This window comes from Protopterus annectens, chromosome 12.part0 (assembly GCF_019279795.1).
Source record: "Protopterus annectens isolate FY-2018-M chromosome 12.part0, PAN1.0, whole genome shotgun sequence".
Lineage (NCBI taxonomy): Eukaryota > Metazoa > Chordata > Ceratodontiformes > Protopteridae > Protopterus > Protopterus annectens.
The window spans coordinates 890,981,592-891,004,861 of NC_056746.1; the positions used below are offsets into that span (position 1 = coordinate 890,981,592).

At 38.4% G+C, this 23,270-nt stretch overlaps 1 protein-coding gene across 9 annotated transcripts in view; it reads right to left on the minus strand.

Annotated features, from left to right (window-relative positions):
* Positions 1-23,270, minus strand: part of SULF2 (sulfatase 2) — a 1,739,722-nt gene that overhangs the window by 645,807 nt on the left and 1,070,645 nt on the right. For all 9 annotated transcript variants that reach the window (XM_044089924.1, XM_044089923.1, XM_044089925.1 and 6 more), the window contains one exon: positions 17,004-17,240. In XM_044089924.1, the coding sequence (XP_043945859.1) occupies positions 17,004-17,240 (237 nt within the window). The remainder of the gene's footprint in view (positions 1-17,003; positions 17,241-23,270) is intronic.

Genomic DNA, 23,270 nt, shown 5'->3' on the forward strand with positions numbered 1-23,270 from the left:
GGGGAAGAAGGGAGACCTATACCTAGCAAGCAGGGTATCACTGCACAGGAAAGGGATACCCAGTGGTGCTCATTGGTCTAAGGGAACCCATGATGGATGGCCCAGACTGCCCCAACAGGGTCTGCCAGTAGCTGGGAAAGCCACTATTCCAGGTACATATCCAGGACCAAGGATTAAATGTTTTAAATGCAACAAGTGGGGCCATGTAGCATATAGATGTTCATGGAGGCAAGGTGGGGAACAAAAGGTGGGAGAGACAATAAGTGGGAATGATAAAATGCCAGCAGTAAGTTGTCTCGAGACAACAAGGGTACCAAACTACCACAAGAGGTTATATCCTATCTTAGTTAATGGGAAAGAGGCCATGGCTAAAAGAGACACAGCCTCTAGCCTAATCATTGTGAAGCCTGCAATAGTTACGGAGGAGCAGTACTTGCTTGGGCAGTCTACTCCAGTCAGAGCTTTAGGAGGGACCCCACTCCAAATACCTTTGGCTAAGGTTCACCTTGACCGAGAGGGTGGAAAAGGAAGTCAGCAAGTAGATGTGTTTGAGGATATCCCTGCAGATGTCCTGATAGGGAATGATTTTGATTATGCAGTACCATGTGTTCATGCAGTTACATGCACTCATGCTTGGAGACAAGCATGTGGGTCTGGTAGTTGGGGGAGACCCAGACAGACTGCACACTTGCAGCCAGGACTGGTGAGGTGGTTACTTCAGGGAGGGAGCTACCCTGTAGCAGTGAGACTGAAGGTGAGCCACAGCTGCTTGTGGGTACTGATGTTCCCTTGGACAGAGTGACTGCAAGGACAGAAGTGAGTGGTAGGACCCAGGCTGACAGTGAGGCAAAGCTGTCAGAGGATATCAGACTTTCTGTTGAAGGGGAGCTGGGAAGGGTTACAAAGAGAGAGCTGAGACAGGCTCAGCCCTCAGACCCTATAGTACAAGGCCTGAGGGAGGTAGCTAGTGAGGCACCTGATTCTCAAGGGAAAGGGGAATCTGAATACTAGGACAAAGGGTTACTGTATAGAGAGCAGACCCCTGAGGGAGGACTAGAGGGTGACAGAATACAGCAGTTGGTAGTACTTAGAGCCTACCCTCTGGCACTTTTAGCCATAGCCCATGAAATTCCCTTTGTAGGTCATATGGACATAAAATGTACAAAGAGATGTTTTATGCAGAACGTTTATTGGCCTGGGCTTTCCAGAGATGTACCAGGGTACTGCAGGACCTGTGAGAAGTGCCAAAAGGTAGGCAAGGCAGGAGACAAGGTGAAAGCTTCTTTGATGCCTTTGCCTGTGATTGAGGAGCCATTTCAGAGGGTAGCTGTGGATATTGTGGGCCCTCTGAGTACCCCAAGTTATACAGGAAAAAGTATATCCTAGTGGTAGTAGATTATGTTACCAGATACCCTGAAGCAGTGGTTCTGTCCTCCATTGAGGCAGAAAAGGTGGCAAATGCTTTAAGAGATTTTCAGCAGGGTAGGTTTTCCAAAAGAAATACTGACTGACAGAGGTGCCAATTTCATGTCAGATCTGCTGGCTTCTCTGTGGAAGTACTGTGGGGTGAAGCACCTAAAGACCACCCCTTATCATCACCCAGGCTAATGGTATTGTTGAGAGGTTAAACTCTACACTCAGGATGACCAGTTTAAGAGGGACTGGGACAAATATTTGCCCCATTTGTTTGCTTACAGAGAGGTAGCGCATGAATCCACAGGTTTTTCACCCTTTCAGTTGCTGTATGGACATAGGGTGAGGGGACTTCTAGATTTGATTCAAGATGAGTGGGAGGATGAGTGTGAATCCCACAAGGAGTCTGTTGTGGCATATATCCTAAACCTCAGGATAAAGTTCAGGGAACTCATGGACTTGGCCCAACAACAGAAAAAGGTCTGTTATGACAGGAATACTCAAGCTAGAGAATATTCTGTTGGGCAGCAGGTAATGGTCCTCATTCCTCTCAGGCACAACAAGCTGCTCTGTAAGTAAGATTTAGCTATAGTATTTCTCTTATATATAGATAGGAATATAGTAAAGATTAGTTTAGATGTTTTCTGTATTTATTTGAGACTGTCCTGCAATGTTTTAAAATATTGCTTATTATTCTGAACTCTGTAGTTACTGTGTTTGAGTATTGTCTTGTTCTTTTATTATTTATTATTAAATATATTTAAACCTTTTAATTGTGACTGGTTTGTTTAGAGATAGTTAAGCTCATAGAGTACTTGCATATGTATTTGGTGGCAGTGTACAGGCCACTCCAATAGCCTTGCAAGAGTTGAAAAAACTGCTTGAAACCACCACGAAATAAATCCAACAGCATTTAATGATAAAAACACTAACAGGAACAAGCGCTTTCACGCAATAAAATTGCGCTTCTCCAGGTTACAATTTCACAAAAATCTTTCTGGCTTTTATACCAAACCATTGGTTGCAATTAATCAATTAACTCAAAAATCAACACATTATTAGGATAAAATTCATCAAAATCATTTTAACAACCTAAAGCTCCACTTGGAAACAAGATACATTATTTATGACATTTGTATTCTCAGTTGTTAATCATAAATTAAAAGATCACATTCGTAAGCTGTCAACATAGAATACATAAAGTATCAATAATTGATGGTACCGTGCTTCATTAATCATTTTCAAGGAAATGATGCCCATATTTAGAAAACGCTTGCTCAGAGCTTAACATTGCTTGTAGGTCACAATTCCAAGTTAAAGAACAAAACCAATGTTGTTTGTTATTCATAATCATAGATATAAAAGTCATAAAACTATATAATAATAATTTTAAAGCAGCGGAGCAGAGCATGCACATAAAATAAAACAAAATGAAATGAAATATAGTAATCATAAGCAGACATTACTACCAAAAATGCGAATAACCAAAATCTACAGCGGTATATTCCACAAAGCATTTACAAAGGTCTTACTCATAAATGGAGACCTGCTAACACAAAATAGGTGGTTGATTAAAAACGCTTATAAGCGTAAACAAAACAAAACAAAATAGACCAGCCATCGTCATCTTAGTTATATTATCAGCACATATATAACTGTAATGCTATGTGTCACTAGCACCCAAAACATGCCATAATCGTCATGTTTGCTTGTGTAAGCTTGTGCAAACTACATTAAACAAAACAATAAACTAAAATAGATGATAAAAATGAAACAGCGGACACCAAACAACTGAATCCACAGTACATTGGTGCCTGCAAGCTCCATTGCATTTCAAGGGGACGCTATTTGCTGATCAAAACTAAAATCTATAATAAACAAATCTAAAATTAGGATTTAATATCTATGAGAAGACGATAAAAATATGTATTTATTATGAAAGCATTAAATAACTAATCTGATGAATAACAATACATGTAGAAGACAACCATGATACTAAGAAATATATATATTATATATAAAGAGACCCTTTATGTCATTAATATCACAAAAGTGTCTATACTAAAACATTATTATCCAAGCCAAAAGTCGACACCAAATGAGACCATTAGAGGCGCTTTTTCCAATCAAATCCAAGTTAAAATTGCGACCAAAGTAATTATACATAAGGTCTACATGCATAGAGGTGCATATAATGCATAAAGGTTTCTTCTAGCAATAATTAATTGCATTAAACATTATGTCAATATCATCATCTAAATAGAAATAAAAACCGAAGTCATACAGCAATTTGAACCCAGGTCGTTCCATAACAGTATATGATACCTAAACAATTTATCAATCATATCCAAATAAGATAAAATAAAATAACATTTTAACGGAAATATAAGCAGTAAATGTTAAACAAAATACATGTTATCACTAACGAATAAGGAATCATATTTAAGCACCATAGACTTATGTTATTGTAGTCGCTCACCCTAAATAAGTCATTGAACTTTATAAAGAAGTCCTAACTACAAAGTAACAACAATGCCATACATACTAACTGTTTTCATTAACATATAGCATAGTAAAATAAATCAATTAAGTGGGTCCTAACAGGGCTGGCCGGAGATTGACTACCGTGTTCAAACCAGGTGGTATGTGGGCTTTTAATCTTAGGATCCACCTTAACTCAAAAGTTTCCAAGGTGTTCATATGATCACCCTCCCTTCTATTAGGGTCTATTATTTGCAAAACCTGGAACACAAAACTATGTTTAGGGTGAGTAATACAATGCAAAGCCAATGCATTGGCAGGATTATTCCTTCTTATATTGTAGACGTGGTTATATATCCAATCTCTTAGTCTCCTCGAAGTTAGCCCCACATAATAGCTGTCACAAAGGTTACAGGTAGCTAAATAAACAACATTTCTGGTATTACAGTTTGCATAGAACATAGATTTTATGCTCAATTCAGCACCTGGGGCAATAAAGCCACATTTCTTAGTAATATAACAACAAAGGGAACATTTTCCACATGGAAAAGTGCCTGTTTTTAATTGAGACCTAACATCAGTGGGTGTAATAACTAATTTTTCTTTACATAATAGCCTTTTCAGATTCATGCAGTTCATATATCTAAAAGCTGGTTTCTCACTGACAATTTCCAGGATCGCTACATCTGATAGTAAGATCTTCCAATTATCTCTCACTATATTAATTAGGTACTGCACATCACTAGTATATTTTATATCATATACAACTTTATTAGCCATGTTTTTTGTGGATCTATAAGGCTTGAAAAATTTTTTAGTCTGAGAAGTAGTATTATCAAACATAGATTTCATCACGTCATCAATCAACCTCACTGGATAGCCCCTATCCATAAAATATTTCTTCTGAGCGTCAATTAATTTAAGGGCATCCATTCTATCACTACATATTCTAAGTATCCTACTCATCTGATTCTTTACTATGTTCTGAAAAATATGGCGCGGATGTAGGCTGTCATACTGGAGAATCCCATTCCTCCAGCAGGATTTTCTATAGAGAGTAGTTATTAGTTCACACTGAATATTTTTCTTAATGGTAATATCCAAGAAGTTTATATTATGCTTGGAGAACTCATGGCTAAATTTAAAAAATGAAGTAGTACCATTCATATAGCTAATGAACGAATTAAGAGTAACTTCATCACCATTCCATAACATTAGAATGTCGTCTACGAAACGTCTGTATATAACGACATTGGCAAACCTGGGATCATTAAAGATGAACTCCTTTTCCCATTCAAGGACAACAAGATTAGCATATGCGTTAGCACAGGGGGTGCTAGCCTGAGGGAGGTAGCTAGTGAGGCACCTGATTCTCAAGGGAAAGGGGAATCTGAATACTAGGACAAAGGGTTACTGTATAGAGAGCAGACCCCTGAGGGAGGACTAGAGGGTGACAGAATACAGCAGTTGGTAGTACTTAGAGCCTACCCTCTGGCACTTTTAGCCATAGCCCATGAAATTCCCTTTGTAGGTCATATGGACATAAAATGTACAAAGAGATGTTTTATGCAGAACGTTTATTGGCCTGGGCTTTCCAGAGATGTACCAGGGTACTGCAGGACCTGTGAGAAGTGCCAAAAGGTAGGCAAGGCAGGAGACAAGGTGAAAGCTTCTTTGATGCCTTTGCCTGTGATTGAGGAGCCATTTCAGAGGGTAGCTGTGGATATTGTGGGCCCTCTGAGTACCCCAAGTTATACAGGAAAAAGTATATCCTAGTGGTAGTAGATTATGTTACCAGATACCCTGAAGCAGTGGTTCTGTCCTCCATTGAGGCAGAAAAGGTGGCAAATGCTTTAAGAGATTTTCAGCAGGGTAGGTTTTCCAAAAGAAATACTGACTGACAGAGGTGCCAATTTCATGTCAGATCTGCTGGCTTCTCTGTGGAAGTACTGTGGGGTGAAGCACCTAAAGACCACCCCTTATCATCACCCAGGCTAATGGTATTGTTGAGAGGTTAAACTCTACACTCAGGATGACCAGTTTAAGAGGGACTGGGACAAATATTTGCCCCATTTGTTTGCTTACAGAGAGGTAGCGCATGAATCCACAGGTTTTTCACCCTTTCAGTTGCTGTATGGACATAGGGTGAGGGGACTTCTAGATTTGATTAAAGATGAGTGGGAGGATGAGTGTGAATACCACAAGGAGTCTGTTGTGGCATATATCCTAAACCTCAGGATAAAGTTCAGGGAACTCATGGACTTGGCCCAACAACAGAAAAAGGTCTGTTATGACAGGAATACTCAAGCTAGAGAATATTCTGTTGGGCAGCAGGTAATGGTCCTCATTCCTCTCAGGCACAACAAGCTGCTCTGTAAGTAAGATTTAGCTATAGTATTTCTCTTATATATAGATAGGAATATAGTAAAGATTAGTTTAGATGTTTTCTGTATTTATTTGAGACTGTCCTGCAATGTTTTAAAATATTGCTTATTATTCTGAACTCTGTAGTTACTGTGTTTGAGTATTGTCTTGTTCTTTTATTATTTATTATTAAATATATTTAAACCTTTTAATTGTGACTGGTTTGTTTAGAGATAGTTAAGCTCTTAGAGTACTTGCATATGTATTTGGTGGCAGTGTACAGGCCACTCCAATAGCCTTGCAAGAGTTGGTCACACTTACCATTTGTATAATAGTAACATTACACAGTAGGATTGGGCACCCTTTGTAAGGGCCTTAGACTAACTGATAAGTAATGGTTGGTGGGAGTGATAACTACCTTATAGTCTGGGAAGAAGGGGGCATAGCTAGTAAACCTGTGGCAGCCTTCCCCAGGAGTGTCTGTGCATTTGTATATACATCAAATCTCAAAGTGTGTGTGTGTGTGTGTGTGTGTGTGTGTGTGTGTGTGTGTGTGTGTGTGTGTGTGTGTGAGCTACTTGGGCAGGGACACGAAACACTGGTTGTACAGAGAAGGTGTTGGAGGGTTTGTCTTGACCACTCGGCTGAGATCTTAACTCTATAGTTGTGCCAGTGTGGAGCCTTATTGGGGATCTGGAGAAAGAGGCAGAAACCAGCCCCAGACTGACTGTGATCTCCGTGTGCTCTTAAGGGAAATTGTACTTTACTGTGTGTGTACTTGTCATCCTCCCATTGTGTACATCCCTCACTGGTGCTAGTGGTGAGGATTGAGGCTCCTTGACTACTGGGCCAGTGCAGGGGTGTTGCAGTGTCCAAAGTAGGAGAGCGACAATGATGATGATATCACAGTAAGGTACATACTCTCCTTAATTGCAGAATGTGATGGATTTGCATGTGTCATAGTAAGGTGTACATGCTCCCTGACAGCAGAATAGGACAAGATGAGATTGCATGTACCACATTAACACCTGCACTTTCTCCATGACTGCAGAACATGAAGGCGCTGCATGTATCACAGGAAGACATATACCCTGCATGAGTGCAGACAGAATGGGAGTGAATGTGCCACAGTGCACAGCGTGATGGGCCTGCATGTACCACAGAATGGTGCATACCCTCCCTGAGTACAGAACATGATGTTACTGCTTGTATCATGGCAGGGTGCAGACCCTCCCTGAGTATACAGCCCAGTGGGAATGCACATGCCATAGTATGGTGTGCGCCCATTGTAAATGAAGAACATGATGGGATTCCCTTAGTAAAGTTACATCTTAGAAAACCTGCCAACCTGGAAATGACAAGAAGAATCCAACTGTGGACTATCCAAGGAGGATCCTGGATTTTAAATTGGCTTAGACACCAAAAATACCATCACTTCTAAGCTTCTAAAGCTAGGTACATACAATACAAGTTTTTTCTGCATATGAAACAGCTAAACAGTGAGGTAGCCATGAGATGATTTTCTTCCCTTTTTACAAATAAAGCTTTTACTAAATCTCTAGGACTAACACCACTTAAAAGAAAACTTTTGAGGTGAAAATCCTTATGGTCATAGAATACCACCACTACACATACATGCTAGAACACAAAGTGTAGTAAAAATTTGAAAATTCTTGTCTGTCATAAAAAAATACATGTAAAACATATTGCAAATATTAGCCAGTAATATTGGATTCAAACTAAAATCTTGCATAAGAATATTTTAATATCATTGAATACTGCAGCCAGCACAGAAATTATTTTTTATACAAAAATATTTTTATTGAGAAACTGTTGACAACCACATGAAAAGAGAAAGAGTTCACGTGAGATGTGCTAACACTAAGCCAAAAGACAACTATATACATGTTTTAGACTACTTTAATAATAGAGAACAGTTACAGTAATAGGAACAACTAAGTGAAAAAGAATACATGCAACTCATTTAGAAAGTATAAAAAAGTGATATAATGAAATTTCTGCCTATACTGAAATTACTATGCAGCAGTAGCAATTTGTCTGGCAGTTAAAGCAGACGACTAAAGTTCTGAGCTGTTAATTAGCTTCTTCCTGTGCCCATAGTACCGGCTTCTTTCTTTCCTCATTCATTTGCCAACTAGCTGACTCTGAGCAAGTCAACTAATCAGTCAGTTGATCCCATGTTGCGTCTGAAAAGGGACAATTAAACCATTAGGATTACCCAGTCAGCAAATAGATACAAAAGGCAGCACTGATTTATCATAAAGTGTAATGGAAACTGAAAGTAGGTTTTTATTATTATTGTTCAGGTAGGTGATAATTATGAAGAACTTGGCACATATTTTTTGCCAATCTGAAGTTTGTTTGTTTTTAAACTTGGGCACTAGCTTGCAGGGTAAATATATTTTAATACTACATTAGAGAAGCCATTCAAGGAGATGTATTTAAAATGAATTAACTAATAACATAATTTTCAAAGAAAATAAACAGCAGAAAAAGTAAAGTTTGACTATTTTTATTACCTTGATAAGAAGGGTAGACTAGCTAACTGCCACAACAGTTCTATATGAATTACTCAGTATTTTAACCCGTTTTTATAGAGGTTGCTATGTAGACTAAATTGATGAACTATTCCAGAAGATGTGCAGCAAATCTGTACCAAAAAAACAACCTGGAATTGTTGCTGGAAAGACATGACAAAATGCTACTGTCTTGGATGGTATAAAGTAATAAATACAGTGCGCATACCTCTCAACCTCTGAGCTTAAGAAATCTGGTCAAAGTCTGACAAAATGGGGGGACGAAGGCCCAAAAGTAGGGACAGACTTTAAATATTTATCTTTTAAACTTAAAAAGTTGCTAGAGTTACAGGGCTTATGTTAACATACATTTTCTGAAGGATTTGAAGTCTGAAACTCAAATGTATGTATGTCATTATTTAGTGACTTCAGTCCTCAGATCATCCCAGTGATTTGCCAGAAAACCACAATTTTTATGAGAAATAGGCCAAAAATACGAGACAAAAATCTAGACATTCTGAGAAAATCTGGACAGTTGAGAGGTAGTGGACACTGGCCAGCGCAGAAAGTTTGATATAACTTCATGAAAGGCTAAAGAAATCTTCCTTCAGTGAAACACCTGTAATATGCATGTGTCTCTTGCCACCTAGTGGACACTTCTGTTTATTACAGGCAATAAAATGTTTACTTTGAGGAAGCAATGACTGGGAGATATAAATTTTACCAATTAAAGTCATGTAGGAAGTAGAAATGTATGTTACCTAGTATCTGGGTCTTTGATGAAAATGGACTTGTGGGTCAGTTTACTTAGCTGGTTAAAAAAAGAAAACATTTAAAAGAAATAATTACCTAGCACCATGTTTTTATGTTTGCCATGCACATCAGCAATTTATCGCACATAACAACATATAAACCTGATAATTTTTACTTTTAATTTATTATGCCCCCTTCTCATGCATTCCTATCATTGCTAGCCAACTCTAGTAATCTCCTACTGCAATAAGAGGTCAATATAGAAATGGCAAGTTGCATTGCTGATTTACTTCAAGGGATACAGACTATTCGTGGGAAGTGTATCCTCAGAGATGGTGCATGCTAGCAGATGACCTCTACAGTCTTTCCTGGACTTTTTCATTCTTTTCATTTGGAGAACAATGAGTGCTAAAATGCACTGTATGTACAGTTCTATGTTACATGATGTGTTTTGCTCACCCTGTACAATGCCGGAGCTGAGGTTTTAACTAGGAATCTCCTCCAGGTCTCCCACTTGTGCTGAACCCTTCTCCCTACCATACACACAGAACAACATGCTGTTCCACACTCCTGGGGGAAGAAGCTATCCTTGGGTAATGTAGGTCACATGCATTACCCTCTGTGGGAAAGGAAGGTTGCTACTAAGTCGTGCTAATCTCCATTTCTCACCTTTCTCTGGAAGGAAGACTGTACATAGATGGTGCTGTCTCTCATTCTCCATGTTCTTTAAGGGAAGGCAAACTGTTCACGGGAGATACTGTTATATGTTTTCACTAGTTCTCTACTTTGTCTATGACAGCAGAGTTATTCTTGGGTGCTTTTGTTTCTAATTCTCCACCTTCACCGGGAAGGACAGCTAGCCTCTGGATCATGTTGGTACCTTTCTAAGGGAAGACAGATGTTTCTGGCTTATTCTTACTCTTACCACTTTCCCATGGGAGAAGAGCTATCCTGGATTAGTGGTGGTTCCCTTTCTGCACCTTCTCTTGAGGAGGACAGCTTTGCATGAAAAATGTTGTTCTCTCCTTTTCTAATTCCATGTGGAAGAAAGCTGCCAGACTGTGTTTTTCCTAGGTTCCCCTTTTCCTGGGATAACTGAACTTTTTTTGGTGGTTCTACTTCCCATTCCTTATCTTCTATGGAGAACTGTCTCTGCCTTTGGTTTACGTGGATCCCAGTTGGAGAAGAAATGTCTTTCAGTAGTTCTATTGTCTTTTTCCCACCTTCACTGGCAAGAAAGTCTATCACTGTTTACTGCCAATCTCCATTTCCCATCCTTTCTTGGAGGAAGCAGGTGTGTCTTCATGTAATGTTAGTCCAAATTTCTCACTTTCACATGGATGACTTTTTTATTTGCTGATGAGTTCCCTAGACATGTGATCTACCACATATATGTTAGAATATGTTAGACTATATTTTCCTACTTTTCTATCGCTTCGCCTGCTCCCTAGATTACCTTTTAAGATGTCTAGACCTAACTGTTTGCTATATGGTAAATCTGACTTATTTGTTTATTTTATTTCATTTACTTATTTGCATTTGTCTATTGTAAAAGTTTGACTGAGTTTTAGACCCTTTTCATCAGAGGACTGGGGAGAAAAACTCCTCAAAAAAATTATAGTACTGTGCCTAGTACACAAAAATTACAATATAGTACATAGCCCATAACAGCAAATGTCCTCAAAGAAATCATAGGTCCAATATATATAAGCACATTAGAAATCAAGTAGTAGATACAGAAAGTGGTAAAAATTACAGCAGTTCAGTACAACCTTGAGCATAAAATAGATGTTAAACTGGTTGAATTTCAATGTGAAACAGTAAGAAAGGGGATAACAGAGGTACAAACACAGAAAGAGCATTCCAACTGAAAAATGTTGTGAGAGGTTAGACATACAGAAAGAGCTAGGGTATTCCAACTGCAAAGGTGATAGTGGTGAGAGGTGCTTGCAGCTCTGTAAGTTGTACTAGAGTGATGCTTGATGATTAGCCTGGAGGTGAACAGAATGTATTATTTCGGTATTGTTTAAATTGGATTTTAAAGTTTGATTGCTGCATATCTGACATGGCTTTCATAGTTCTTTAGAGCCTGAAAATCTGGAGAAATTTTGTCTCACTGTGTGGCATTTCCTTCAACTAATCTGTATCCAGAAAATGAGGCTGTCAGCACTGGTCTGTACTTGCGGTAGTAGTTAAGATCTAATGAACTACAAAAAAGAACCTCTCTTCTGTGCCATTGTTCCATCTAGGTCTAGGTACATTAAAGAAGTACAATACTGAATAAAGGACAAAAGGACAAACAAACCTACTTCCACACCAATCGACAAAAACACTTAAACAACCCAAAAATTCTGGCAAAGCATTAACTATCTCCTTAGCCCCTGGTCATACTCCAACTCCCACTTTATTAATTACATAACCACCCTATTAGGTACCTAGACCATCCACCCACTTACCCTTCCCACTCCTACCCCAGACAACCCCAACCCCCTCACTTTTAACACCATTCAAACTAGCTACATAAAAAAACTCCTAACCAAGCTAAAACCCTGCCGTCTTGCTGCTGACTAACTTCCCAATGAACTTCTAAAGATTGCTGCAGCTTCTATCACCTACCCCATATCTATTTTGAACAACCGTTCCATTACAGAACAGTACATGCCTCTTCACTGGAAAGTATCACACATCATTCCCCTCCACAAAAGTGGACGCTCCTGGAAACTAGCCAACTACCGTCCCATAGCCATCCTCTCCCCCCTCGCAAAAACTTAGAAAAATGCATCCACAATCAGCTCCTTCACCACCTCCTTAGTCACAACCTGCTATGTAGCTCTCAGCACGGCTTTCAACCTAAACATAGTACTAACACAGCTGTACTATCTTTCACCAACACCATTAATCATCTCCTAAATGAAGGTCACTCTGTCTCTTCTATCTTTCTCGATATGTCCAAAGCCTTTGACACTGTTTCTCACCAACTACTTCTAGACAAACTCTCATCTTATGGCCTCAGTACTGCATCCCTAACCTGGTTTCATAGTTATCTTTCCAATCATCAGCAAGTAACTAAATGGGCAAACAGTCTCTACCCCCTACTCCCCATCTCAGTCGGTGTACCCCAAGGTTTCATTCCTGGTCCCCTTCTCTTTACTATATTTACTAACAACCTCAGTTCAGCAACTCAACTGGCCCATAATGTCCAGTATGCCAATGATTCCACACTTATATGTTCAGCCTCCTCACCACAAGAACGTCAAATACAAATGCAAACTTCCTTTCAGGACATAGAAAAATATCTCTTAGAGCATCAACTCATACTTAACCCAAACAAAACTAGGATTATAGTCTTCAGAAACAAAATATCCAAACCTGGTCAGTCCCCTCTCACAATCCTGTCCTCAAACGGAACCAAAATAGAACCCACTAACCAGACTAAAATTCTAGGTGTTACAATAGACGAGAATCTAAAATTCAACAAGCATATTTCTCTGACTATCAAGAAAGTTCACACCAAAATTGGCACCCTCTATAGGGCTAAACCATACCTCACTCAGAGTGCCAGACTAGCCACTGCTTGGTCACACCTGCTTTCCACCCTCCTATATGGATCTCACATATTCACAAACCTATGTAAGGCTGAGCTCAATAACCTAGAATCCTGCTACAGAGAAATCGCCAAGTTTTCCACTAATTAGTCATACAGGACACACCACTACACTGCCCTCTCCCAGCTCAGCTGGCTAGAACTCCCTAATCTTTTATCACTCAACCAAATGGCCATGGCTCACAGAATAATCTACCATCTCAGTAGCTGCCCTGCTCTCTCTAACCTTGTCCAACCTAATACTAATACCTGGTCCCTCAGATCCTCCAACAAGCTAATGCTAAAGGTTTCCAGCTCCCACAACTACCACAGTGACTCCCTTTACTCCCACAATATTGCCAAATTATGGAACGGTCTTCCACAACCCATCACACAAAATCCTCACCACCATGAGTTCAAACAACTCCTAAAGAGCTACCTAGCCATACACTGGCTTTGCTCCTGCTATTTGACAGGCTAATTCTTCCTACCTCTATTTACTAAACAACAGATAAAAAATAAAAATTAAATTACAAAAAAACACAAAAAAAGCAAAAAACACCATCTGCAGAAGCATAAAATCCAAAAATACTCCAGTGCCTCGGCTGACAAGCCTTTCACAGAGTTAACATCACAGTAGCACAAGCTACATTTAAGCTACATGCTTCTTTATATAACAGTTTATTTTTAACTGCAACATCATCCTTAACCAGAACTTGTTCTAAAATACATGCTTTCAAACTGGTACAAGACCCCAAATGTATTGCATGAAAATGTGATGCCGCAGAGCTATCCAAGTTTTGAGTCTTAATGTCTCTAACGTGCTCTTGTGCTCTGATTTTAAACATTCATTTGGTTTATTTGGTTTCTCTTATATAGAAGAAACCACAAGGGCATAAGAGACAGTAAACCACTCCCTTAGACACACAGGAGAAAACAGTCCTAGGCTGAAAAGAAATGCCATTTATTTTATCAAAAGTCCTGACCACATGAATACAAATAGAGCATTTACCACAGAGAAATGTACCGGAATTTTGTAGATGAATAGTTAAAATTTCAGTAGGCATACAAAAATTATGAACAACCATGTCTTTTATATTTCTAGCTCTCTTACAGGAGACAGTAATTGAGTCAGGTAAATTTGTAACCCCAGACTTCTCCTTACGTAAGAATGGCCAGTAATATCTTAAGATTTTTACTAACTCAACACTAAATATTATACAACGTGACAAAATATATCTTTTTATCACTGGCATTCGCTGCATGACTCCTATATCGATTCACAGACGTCATATCATCTGGAACATCAACCACACTAGTGGTATCCCTTCTCAAGCACAACAATTTATTCAGAGAATTAATAATTAATTCATTGCTATATCCCCTTTGTTTAAAGGCTATACAAGAATGTAAAATCTCTTCTTTCACTTTTTCCTGTGTTCTTTTTTATTTAATTATTCTCCCTGCCTGTACCTTACCTTATCCTCTACTCTAACCTCCTACTAAACTCCCTCCATCTCACTGCACGCTCTGCTGAGTCATAACACCTTTCACACTGTTTCATTGGACAGGGGTTCTTTGATTCCAGCCTATACTGTACATGCATTTGGAATAGTAATTAACTCCCTGTCATTATTTCACTGTTGATATATGTGCATACTGTCCCTAAATTTATATTCTGCACACCGTGTTTGTAATTTGTATTCTGTATAGGTTTACAATAGCTTGTCCTTCCACTTGAGTCTCTGTATACGTATGTACCCTGTTGGTTGTATTCTGTACTGACTACTGTATTATAAAATTATTACTACTGTAAGCTTTGTTACTGCATGTGGACCTTTTCTCTCTGGGCCTCCACTGAAAATGGTTTTCTGGCCCACTCAGACACTACAAATGTAATAAATAAATAAATAAAATTTGGTAAGTTGCCTAGTTGAATGTTGAACATCTGTTTGTTCAATAAAGAGCACTGAATGTTCACTGGAAGAGAAAGCTCTCTGCTTAGTAAAACAGAATACAAAATGTCCAGTGAGTTGTCCATCTCTGCCCAGTAATGAAACAGAATACTGACTGGTCAGAGGATCACCTGGTTTTTTAAACACAGTTCAACTCTGATGATCTTAAGTGACATTAACATAAGGAAATATTTCTTTACAGTCCTCACAAAGTACAGTTCTACCTAGGTGACCCAGATACACAGGTATCTCCAGAATTGGGCTCTGTTGCCACATTGCCTTAAGAATCCACTGGGTTGGCTACATATGTACACTTCAGCCAGATTTTTGTTGTGTGCAAAAACAGATACTGGATTGACAGCTCTTATTTATGATTGCAGTCTCTACTATCAAAGGAAACTTGATAGAAATGTTTGCATTTTTATAAAAAAGGCAAAAACATTATTTTATCTAGAAGTTTGTTTGCAAATAAGACATGTAATGAAGCTAAGCAAAGCAAATAACAACTTTAGTCATATACTGCAATGTTTTCATCTTTATTTTTTTTCCAAAACCTAATCAGAGTTGTCATTTAAGTCAAGAAAAACTCTGTCCACTGAAAATGAAAGAACAACCTCATTAATTCTGACCTGTAGTTCATGATTGTAATTAGACTGCAGCAGTCATTTGGGGTGCATTCTATTCTTACATTGTAAATAAGACAGGTTAGACTGTGCTGTCAATATCTACTAGATGCCAGTAAAGAATTTTGTTCTGAAATGTGACCACTGCCTCACAGGCTCCTTACTGAAATGTCAGGAGTTGCAATGCTGAGTAATAAAATGACAAAAAAGAGTGAAAATGTAGGAGAAGAACGAATATTAAACATCGTTATTATCTTTTAACCTTGTGTTTTTGCAGGGGGCATGCCCCTTACCCCCCCAAAACGTATATATCTATGCACTCTTGTGATCACCCTACCTCAATGAAATGTAGTATTATGAGATGTGACCAACGTGGACATGACATGCATTTTCTGTCATTCAGTATCCACACTATGGGACTCAACATTTTGAGTCCTGACATTTCAAACGGTTACTGTCTCACATGGTACTATGGGAGCCTCTCTCCAAGACACACAGAGGGAAGGAACAAGCAGGGTTTTCAGTACTGAACTATAATGGCAGGGAGGAAACCTTAAGGCTTTGCTCGTGTAAAAGTTAATGTGGCTCAAGCACAGCAGGCTCTAGAAAGCAGAGGAAGCAGCTTTCTCTCTGCAGCTAACATTCTTCTGAGTTGATAGACTACTACTGTGGCAGACAATAAATGCTAAGGAGAAGGAGAGAAGAACATCTTACAGTCGGCCAAGAACACACCTGTGTATCTACTGCTGCTGTTCCTGCTTTCACCCTTCCCACTGCATGGTAATCCACACTAACAAGTTCACTGCTGTTGTTGCAACACTGACCACATCAACAGTAGATAACCTTGCAGTAACATGGCAACAAGTGACAACTGCTACATTCTGACAGACTGCACAGCCTAACCTGATCTGTTTACCGTTTATCAATACTAAGATAACCTGGTCAAGGGAAAGCATTGCCAATGACTGCTATCTGCCAAGTTTCTGTTCTGTTACTTTCATGGTCATAGAGCACTCTCCTGCACAGAATATGGCCTCAACAGTTTTCAACCCTCCATTAAATGAAGATGAGTGGTTAGACCCCCCCCCCCACCACGGAAATGCTGCAAAACACATTCAATGTCAAAACAAGAAAAGTCAGCGCCACAAATAGTATTGTGTGCAGTAACATTTCCATCAAGTACTTACACTAAAATATTCTAAAGCACTTTCATAAATATAAAAAATAAAATGCTGAAATTTTCTGCAGCTACACAGTAGACAACTCTTGATTTAATGTTTTAAATTCTACTCACCTAGTTCAATATCTTGGTCATCAGTGAGAATAAGAACAATATTTGGCCTGATGTTCCGCCGGTCTCTCTGAAATCGCCCCTTCTGTCGTTGATGGACCAGGAAAGGAGAGCCCTCAATTAAGAGCAACGAAGTCATTATAACCAGCAATCCGAGAGCAACCGCAGTTTGTGTCATTCTGTATTCCTTTTGAGTTTTCCCAAGAAAGCAGATTCTTGTTTTCTTTATTGGCAGTAAGACTGTAACAAAAAAAAAAAAATAAATAAATTACATAACACTGGATCTTGCAAACTAATAAAGCTGTTACTGGGTTCACGAAGTTTCCTTCTCTGCCACAAAAGTTGTTCAGAATAAGTGCATTACTGAAGAGTGAGGTTTAAAAACTTCATTTTTCTAGACAAGACCAAGACCAAAACATGCTTAGACCTGGTTATAGGTTATGGACAATACTGACATTTCTTTTTAACAACAGGAAGGGGAAATGATCACCAAATATTCCTCCACTCCGAGTAGTAGAAGTACTTTAAGCAAAGAACAATTGCAAGCTCAACAGAGCCAGACTAACATTTTGTTATTGTTCTACCTTCCATTATGTTTACTAAAATGTGCCTGCACCACATACGAAAAGGTAATGCTTCAGGAAAAACGGCAGCATGTACATTTTAAATTCTCTTGTGTTTTTGAAGTTTATACTATCTGGAAAACAAGCTGTGATCAACTTGATCACAAGGACTGATGTAATAAAATACTTATTAAGTCTGTTTAAACTCGCCAATGACTAGATGCACAAATCTCATCAATACACAACGTTAAAAAATCATATATATATTATTTATATATATATATATATATATATATATATATATATATATACATATATATATATATATATATATATATATATATATATATATATATACACACACACACACACACACACACAAACAAACTATATTTTTTTCAATTTTATATAAAAACCACAAAAACACAAACCATCAGGTAACACAATGAGCATAACAGTAAATTATTCTTTATAGCGACCCTCTTGACTCCGTCTGCCAGTTAAGCTTTTCTTTGGTTTACGAGAGTAAACTGCAGTATTCCTTGGTAACCCAGCAACTCTTTACTAATCATGAAATATTTCTAGAAGTCTTAAATGCTCAGTGATTTCAGTTCTGTGATGTTGAATATGATTACTCACAGAAAAAGTGGGATTACACCAGACTCCTGGATCCCTAAAATATGTGATTCTCGATGTGATATAGTGTAGAGAGAAAAAATTCTATATGGTCCTATAGTCCATACTTGCCTAGGTGTACTTTCCCAAATGTAGGTAGCCTTTAACATCTTCCCAGATCCTTGCTAGTTCAAATAAACATTCTGCATGATCTCATTCATCAATGTTTTTGTATGGATATAATAATACACACTTCTTTATACTATTACCTTGTATGGATATGGCATAATATATATATTTTTTTTAAAACACCTTTATTAAATTATCACTTAAGACATATGCAAGCATACATTAACAGAAATAAAACAAACCATATTAACATTTTTTTCCATTTAAATGCAATATACATGATACATATTTTCTTTCCTTGTAACTGTCATCAGTGTAACATTACATAACTTACTGAATTATTGCCTTCCCTTAAACCTCACTCCTCCTCTTCTGCATTCTGAGCATTGTTATGCATGTATTGTTCCCACAAATTACATTTACTTCTATGTAATTTGCTCCCTCTCTTTCTTTAAAGATCCCTCTTCCAGTTCTTTTTTCTCTTTTATAATATTCAATACTTCAAGTATGTTTGGTTTAGACTTTGACTTCCATTTTCTAGTAATTGACTTTTTTTATTAAGAAATATATTTATTAAATTATCACATGACATAAGCAATCAAACATTTACATAAATAAAAACAAACCATAGTGACATAAGTTTAGATGCACAAATTATACATCACTTATAATCTATTAGTGTCAGACAAACATTGCATAGCTCATTCAAATCCTGCCTTCTTTTAAACATTGTTCCTTGTTGGCATGTATTGTTCCCACAACTTCCATTTCTTCTAATTTGCTCCTACCCTTTTCTAAAGATCACATTTTCAGTTGTTTGTCTTTGTTATTATATTCACTACTTCTAGTACAGTTGGTTTAGACTTTGATTTCCATTTCCTGGTAATTGTTTTTTTTTGGCAGCTCAAAAAATGATTTCCTTAGTCATACCAATTTTCTAATAATTGAGTTTTGGCAGTCAACAGAATTAAGCTTAATAAGGTGTTACTATATCTAGGCAATTCAGATCCTGTTTCCCAGCTCAAAAGAATCATTCCTTAGTTACACCCCTTTGCTCACCCAATATTTCTGACAGGGTACTCGGTAGGAAATTTTTGAAATCTGCCAACTCGTTACACTCCCAAAACACGTGTCCCCAGTTACCTCTTTCTTCCTCATTAGTCTTTGAACATTTTCTATCTGTCTGAGGAAGAATTCTTTAAAGTCTGTTTGGGGTATAAAAATACCTTTCAAACAAAGGTGCTAAAACTTCAGGACTTTGTTTTATACTTTGGAGCCATACACATACCCTCCTACTGTTCTCTTTTAAATTGCTTTCTTAATCTCTCTTCCCAGTGTTTTATAACCTCCTCTGATTGATTCTTAAAGCTATCATGCAGTATTTTGTATGGCCTACTAATTTTCCCCTTTTTAACAGAAGCTTCTCTTCTAGATTCATACAAAAGCTCTACCAGAGTAGGTCTTTCACTTAGGATTCCAATATTCCTTTCTATTTTCCTGTACTCTGATATTAATCCCTGATACGGAAGGCAGTCTCTAGCCTGAAGTTCAAACATCTTTTCGGGCTCATCCACTCTATTACATTTCCCTCTCTAGTTATTTGCTCCCAATACCTTGGTTCCTTTGCCAGTTTTTGCTAGTAAATTTCAGCCTCCTCTTGCCTACTTTCTGTACCCCTATCTGCAGGCATTCCTATTGGAAAAAATCTCTTTTCTCCATTCTCATGTTGACTTAGTTCTTAGAATACTTTCTGCTACGTTAAGAATATAATATTCTGTATGGTTGTTATTATTCTCCTTCAGAATCTGCATCCAAAATCCCAGGCTCTCTTTATCCCCCCTATATCATTATCATCCCTTTCCACATTGAATTATAACCTCCCATCCTTGTGTTATGGATATCAGCCTTAACTGTGTACCTCTAAAATATCCCTTCACAACAGGTAACCCTAAGCCACCTTGTTCTATCATGGTATAACATTTCTTGAAATTATTTTGCACTGAACTAGTGTAACTGTTATTGCCTGTGTTTAGTTTTAATTGTGTCTGAAAAGGTCCATATTTCTTACCACTAATTCATCTTCTTCAAATCATTTTGTAAACTGCACCCCCAGTCCTGTCCAGCTGCACCTGCACTTGTGCCATCCATACAGAGGGTGATTCTGATTTCAATTCCCTTTAATATCTTTAATATTTCTATGAAAGACACAGTGAATAGTACTGGGCCATGGATGGGTCCCTGCAGTACTCCATTAGCTGCTTCAGCTATTACTTACAAATAACCTGTTAACATGGCTGTGTGCCTACTGTCCATCCAGGTGGCACTCCATTTCCTCAACTTTGGTCCTGCTCCCAACTCTAGCAATTCTTCTACCAGCTGTTTGCATCAGCCTGAGTTAAAGGCTTTAGCGAAACATTCAGATGTAATCATATTAGCTCTCTCCCCTTTTTCCTTTTTGCACATTTTCATTGTCCAACAGCCATGAGTACTCCATCCCTTACCTATTCCTATAGCTTGTTCACCCCACTCAGTTTACCTCCAATCTCTTAACTCGTCATCCATCATCTCCTCTCAATCAGAGTAATCCATTCCCCCTGACAGCCTGCATCAGTGTCCAGTTCTTGATGTGTTACTCTCCAGTGCAATCAGTTGGACATTCTTGACTCATCAGCAGTGGTTAGACCCATCTCCAGAATTCTGCTCACTAGCTTGCTGAACATCTCATGGTTCAATCCTCAGTCAGCAGCTGTTTACTCCCTTTCTCTACTGTGAAGCCTGGGGGGTCTCCTACTCTTCCCCTGGCAGAGACAGATCCCCCCCATGATTACTACCCCCATGATTAATACCCTCCTACTTCTCCTAACCCAGTCTCTCATCCTTTTTTCATGCAGTGTCCAGTGGTCGGTAGATTGTATTGATCCCTCTCCTATACTTTAACCCAAGGATGTTTAACTTAGAGTCTGATCTTAAAGCTTTGTCACACATCTCCTTTATGTGGTGCTTATTTTCCTTTATTTTCCTCTTCTCTGGCATCACATATTTTGCCCTCACATGTGCCAGTCTCCACTCCACCTTCCATTCCTCAACTTTGTGTCATTATGGGGTACTTCTTCTCCTTTTTTCTGACATCACATCTGATGCCCTCACATTTACATTTCTCAACTCTTGTTTACGTTCTCCAACTTTCGTTAAAAGTTAATGCCTCATGTGATACCCCAACACTGGCCCAGTAATCAAGGAGCCTCAATCCTCACCACTGGCAACAGTGGGAAACATACACACAGGGAAGATGGCAAGTACACACACAGTAAAGTGCAATTTCCCTTAAGAGGACACACAGACCACAGTCAGTCTGGGGATGGTTTCTCCCTCTTTCTCCAGATCCCCAAATAAGAGTCCCCACTGGCACAGCTATAGGGTTGAGAACTCAGCTGAGTGGCCAAACCAAGACCTCCAGTACCCTCTCTGTTCAACCAGTAGCTATGCCCCCTTCTGCTCAGACTATAAGGTAGTTTCCACCACCACCAGCTACTATTTATCAGCTACTTTAAGGACCTTAACACAGGGTGTCCAATCCTACTGTGTAATGTTACTATTAATCCAAATGGTAGTTTAACCAAGAGCAAGGCTATTACGAGTGGCCTGCACAGCATCACCAAATAGATATGCAAGTACTCTATGAGCTTAAATATGTCTCACAAGTATCAGTCACAAAGATATATTTAAATATATTTAATAATAAATAATAAAAGAACAAGAAAATTCTCAGTAAATCATAAAAGTAACTGCAGAGTTCAAAATCACAGGAAATATTTAAAATAACATTTCAGGACAGTCTCAGATAAATACAGAAACATCTAAACTAATCTTTACTATATCCCTTACTGAATCTAAAAGAAATTACTGTACCCTAGTTAATTTACTTACAGCAAGGCAAGTGCAGATGTTGTGAGTGGATGTTTCCAGGTCAAAGATAAAATACAAAAATGCACAGTCACTCAAGAGTTCTTAAATTAATATCAAATATAACTGCTGGGATACTTGCAGCATGACATCACTTTTTGTCACCTGACTTCAGTTCCCAGACTCAACAACCATTGCTAGAAACTGCTAGCATTTAGCATCTCCCTGTGAACATACATTAGCCTTCAGATGTTTGCAACTGCTGGAAGACATAAAACAATAAAACACTTATAAAACAATGCAGAAGGCTCCCTAGTTTTAGACATCCTGTCTCCTTGCTGCATTGAAACTTTCTCTTTTATTACATGATTATAAAACAATTTAATTTCAACTATTTTCCTGAAGTTTTGCAAGCTAACCTTTTTTTCCACTGTATATACTTTTCTGATCTCTTCCAGTAGGGTCCACTGTGGTCACATCTCTAAGCTCAGTACTATTCAAACCCTTTTCACACACACTTCTGTACCAACAGTTTGATATACACATAATATACAGTTCTAATACATTTGTACCACAAGCATATGAATCATGTTGATATTCACAACTGACATACAACTATTTACAAAATTCCAGATAGCTAGACTGGTAATATTTCCTTTTGTGACACCTCATACCTCCTTGTCCCACAGCTTCATCACCAGGCCATATTACATAATTATTTTGAAAGTGTGCAAAGGGAATGGACTGAATGCATTACTGGGTTGGATAAGCTGGCCAGCTCATTGGTGCAGAGGCAGAGTATCCTTCTGCATCACTGATGATCTGGGATCAACTAGTGACCTAGGAAACTGGAGGGTCAGATGGGATGGTAGGCTTTAGTGGCCAACAGCCAGCTTGTTTAGTTTGGGGCGGCTTCAGGACTATACTACTCTCAAGCAAAGGGTAAAGAAGCAGCAGTGGTGTCACATGGGCTCATTTAGTCACTGAAAGGATGGCAGGCATCAAGGTGTCATGGGTGGGAAAACTAATGCATGCATGCATATATCACTGTACACCCACC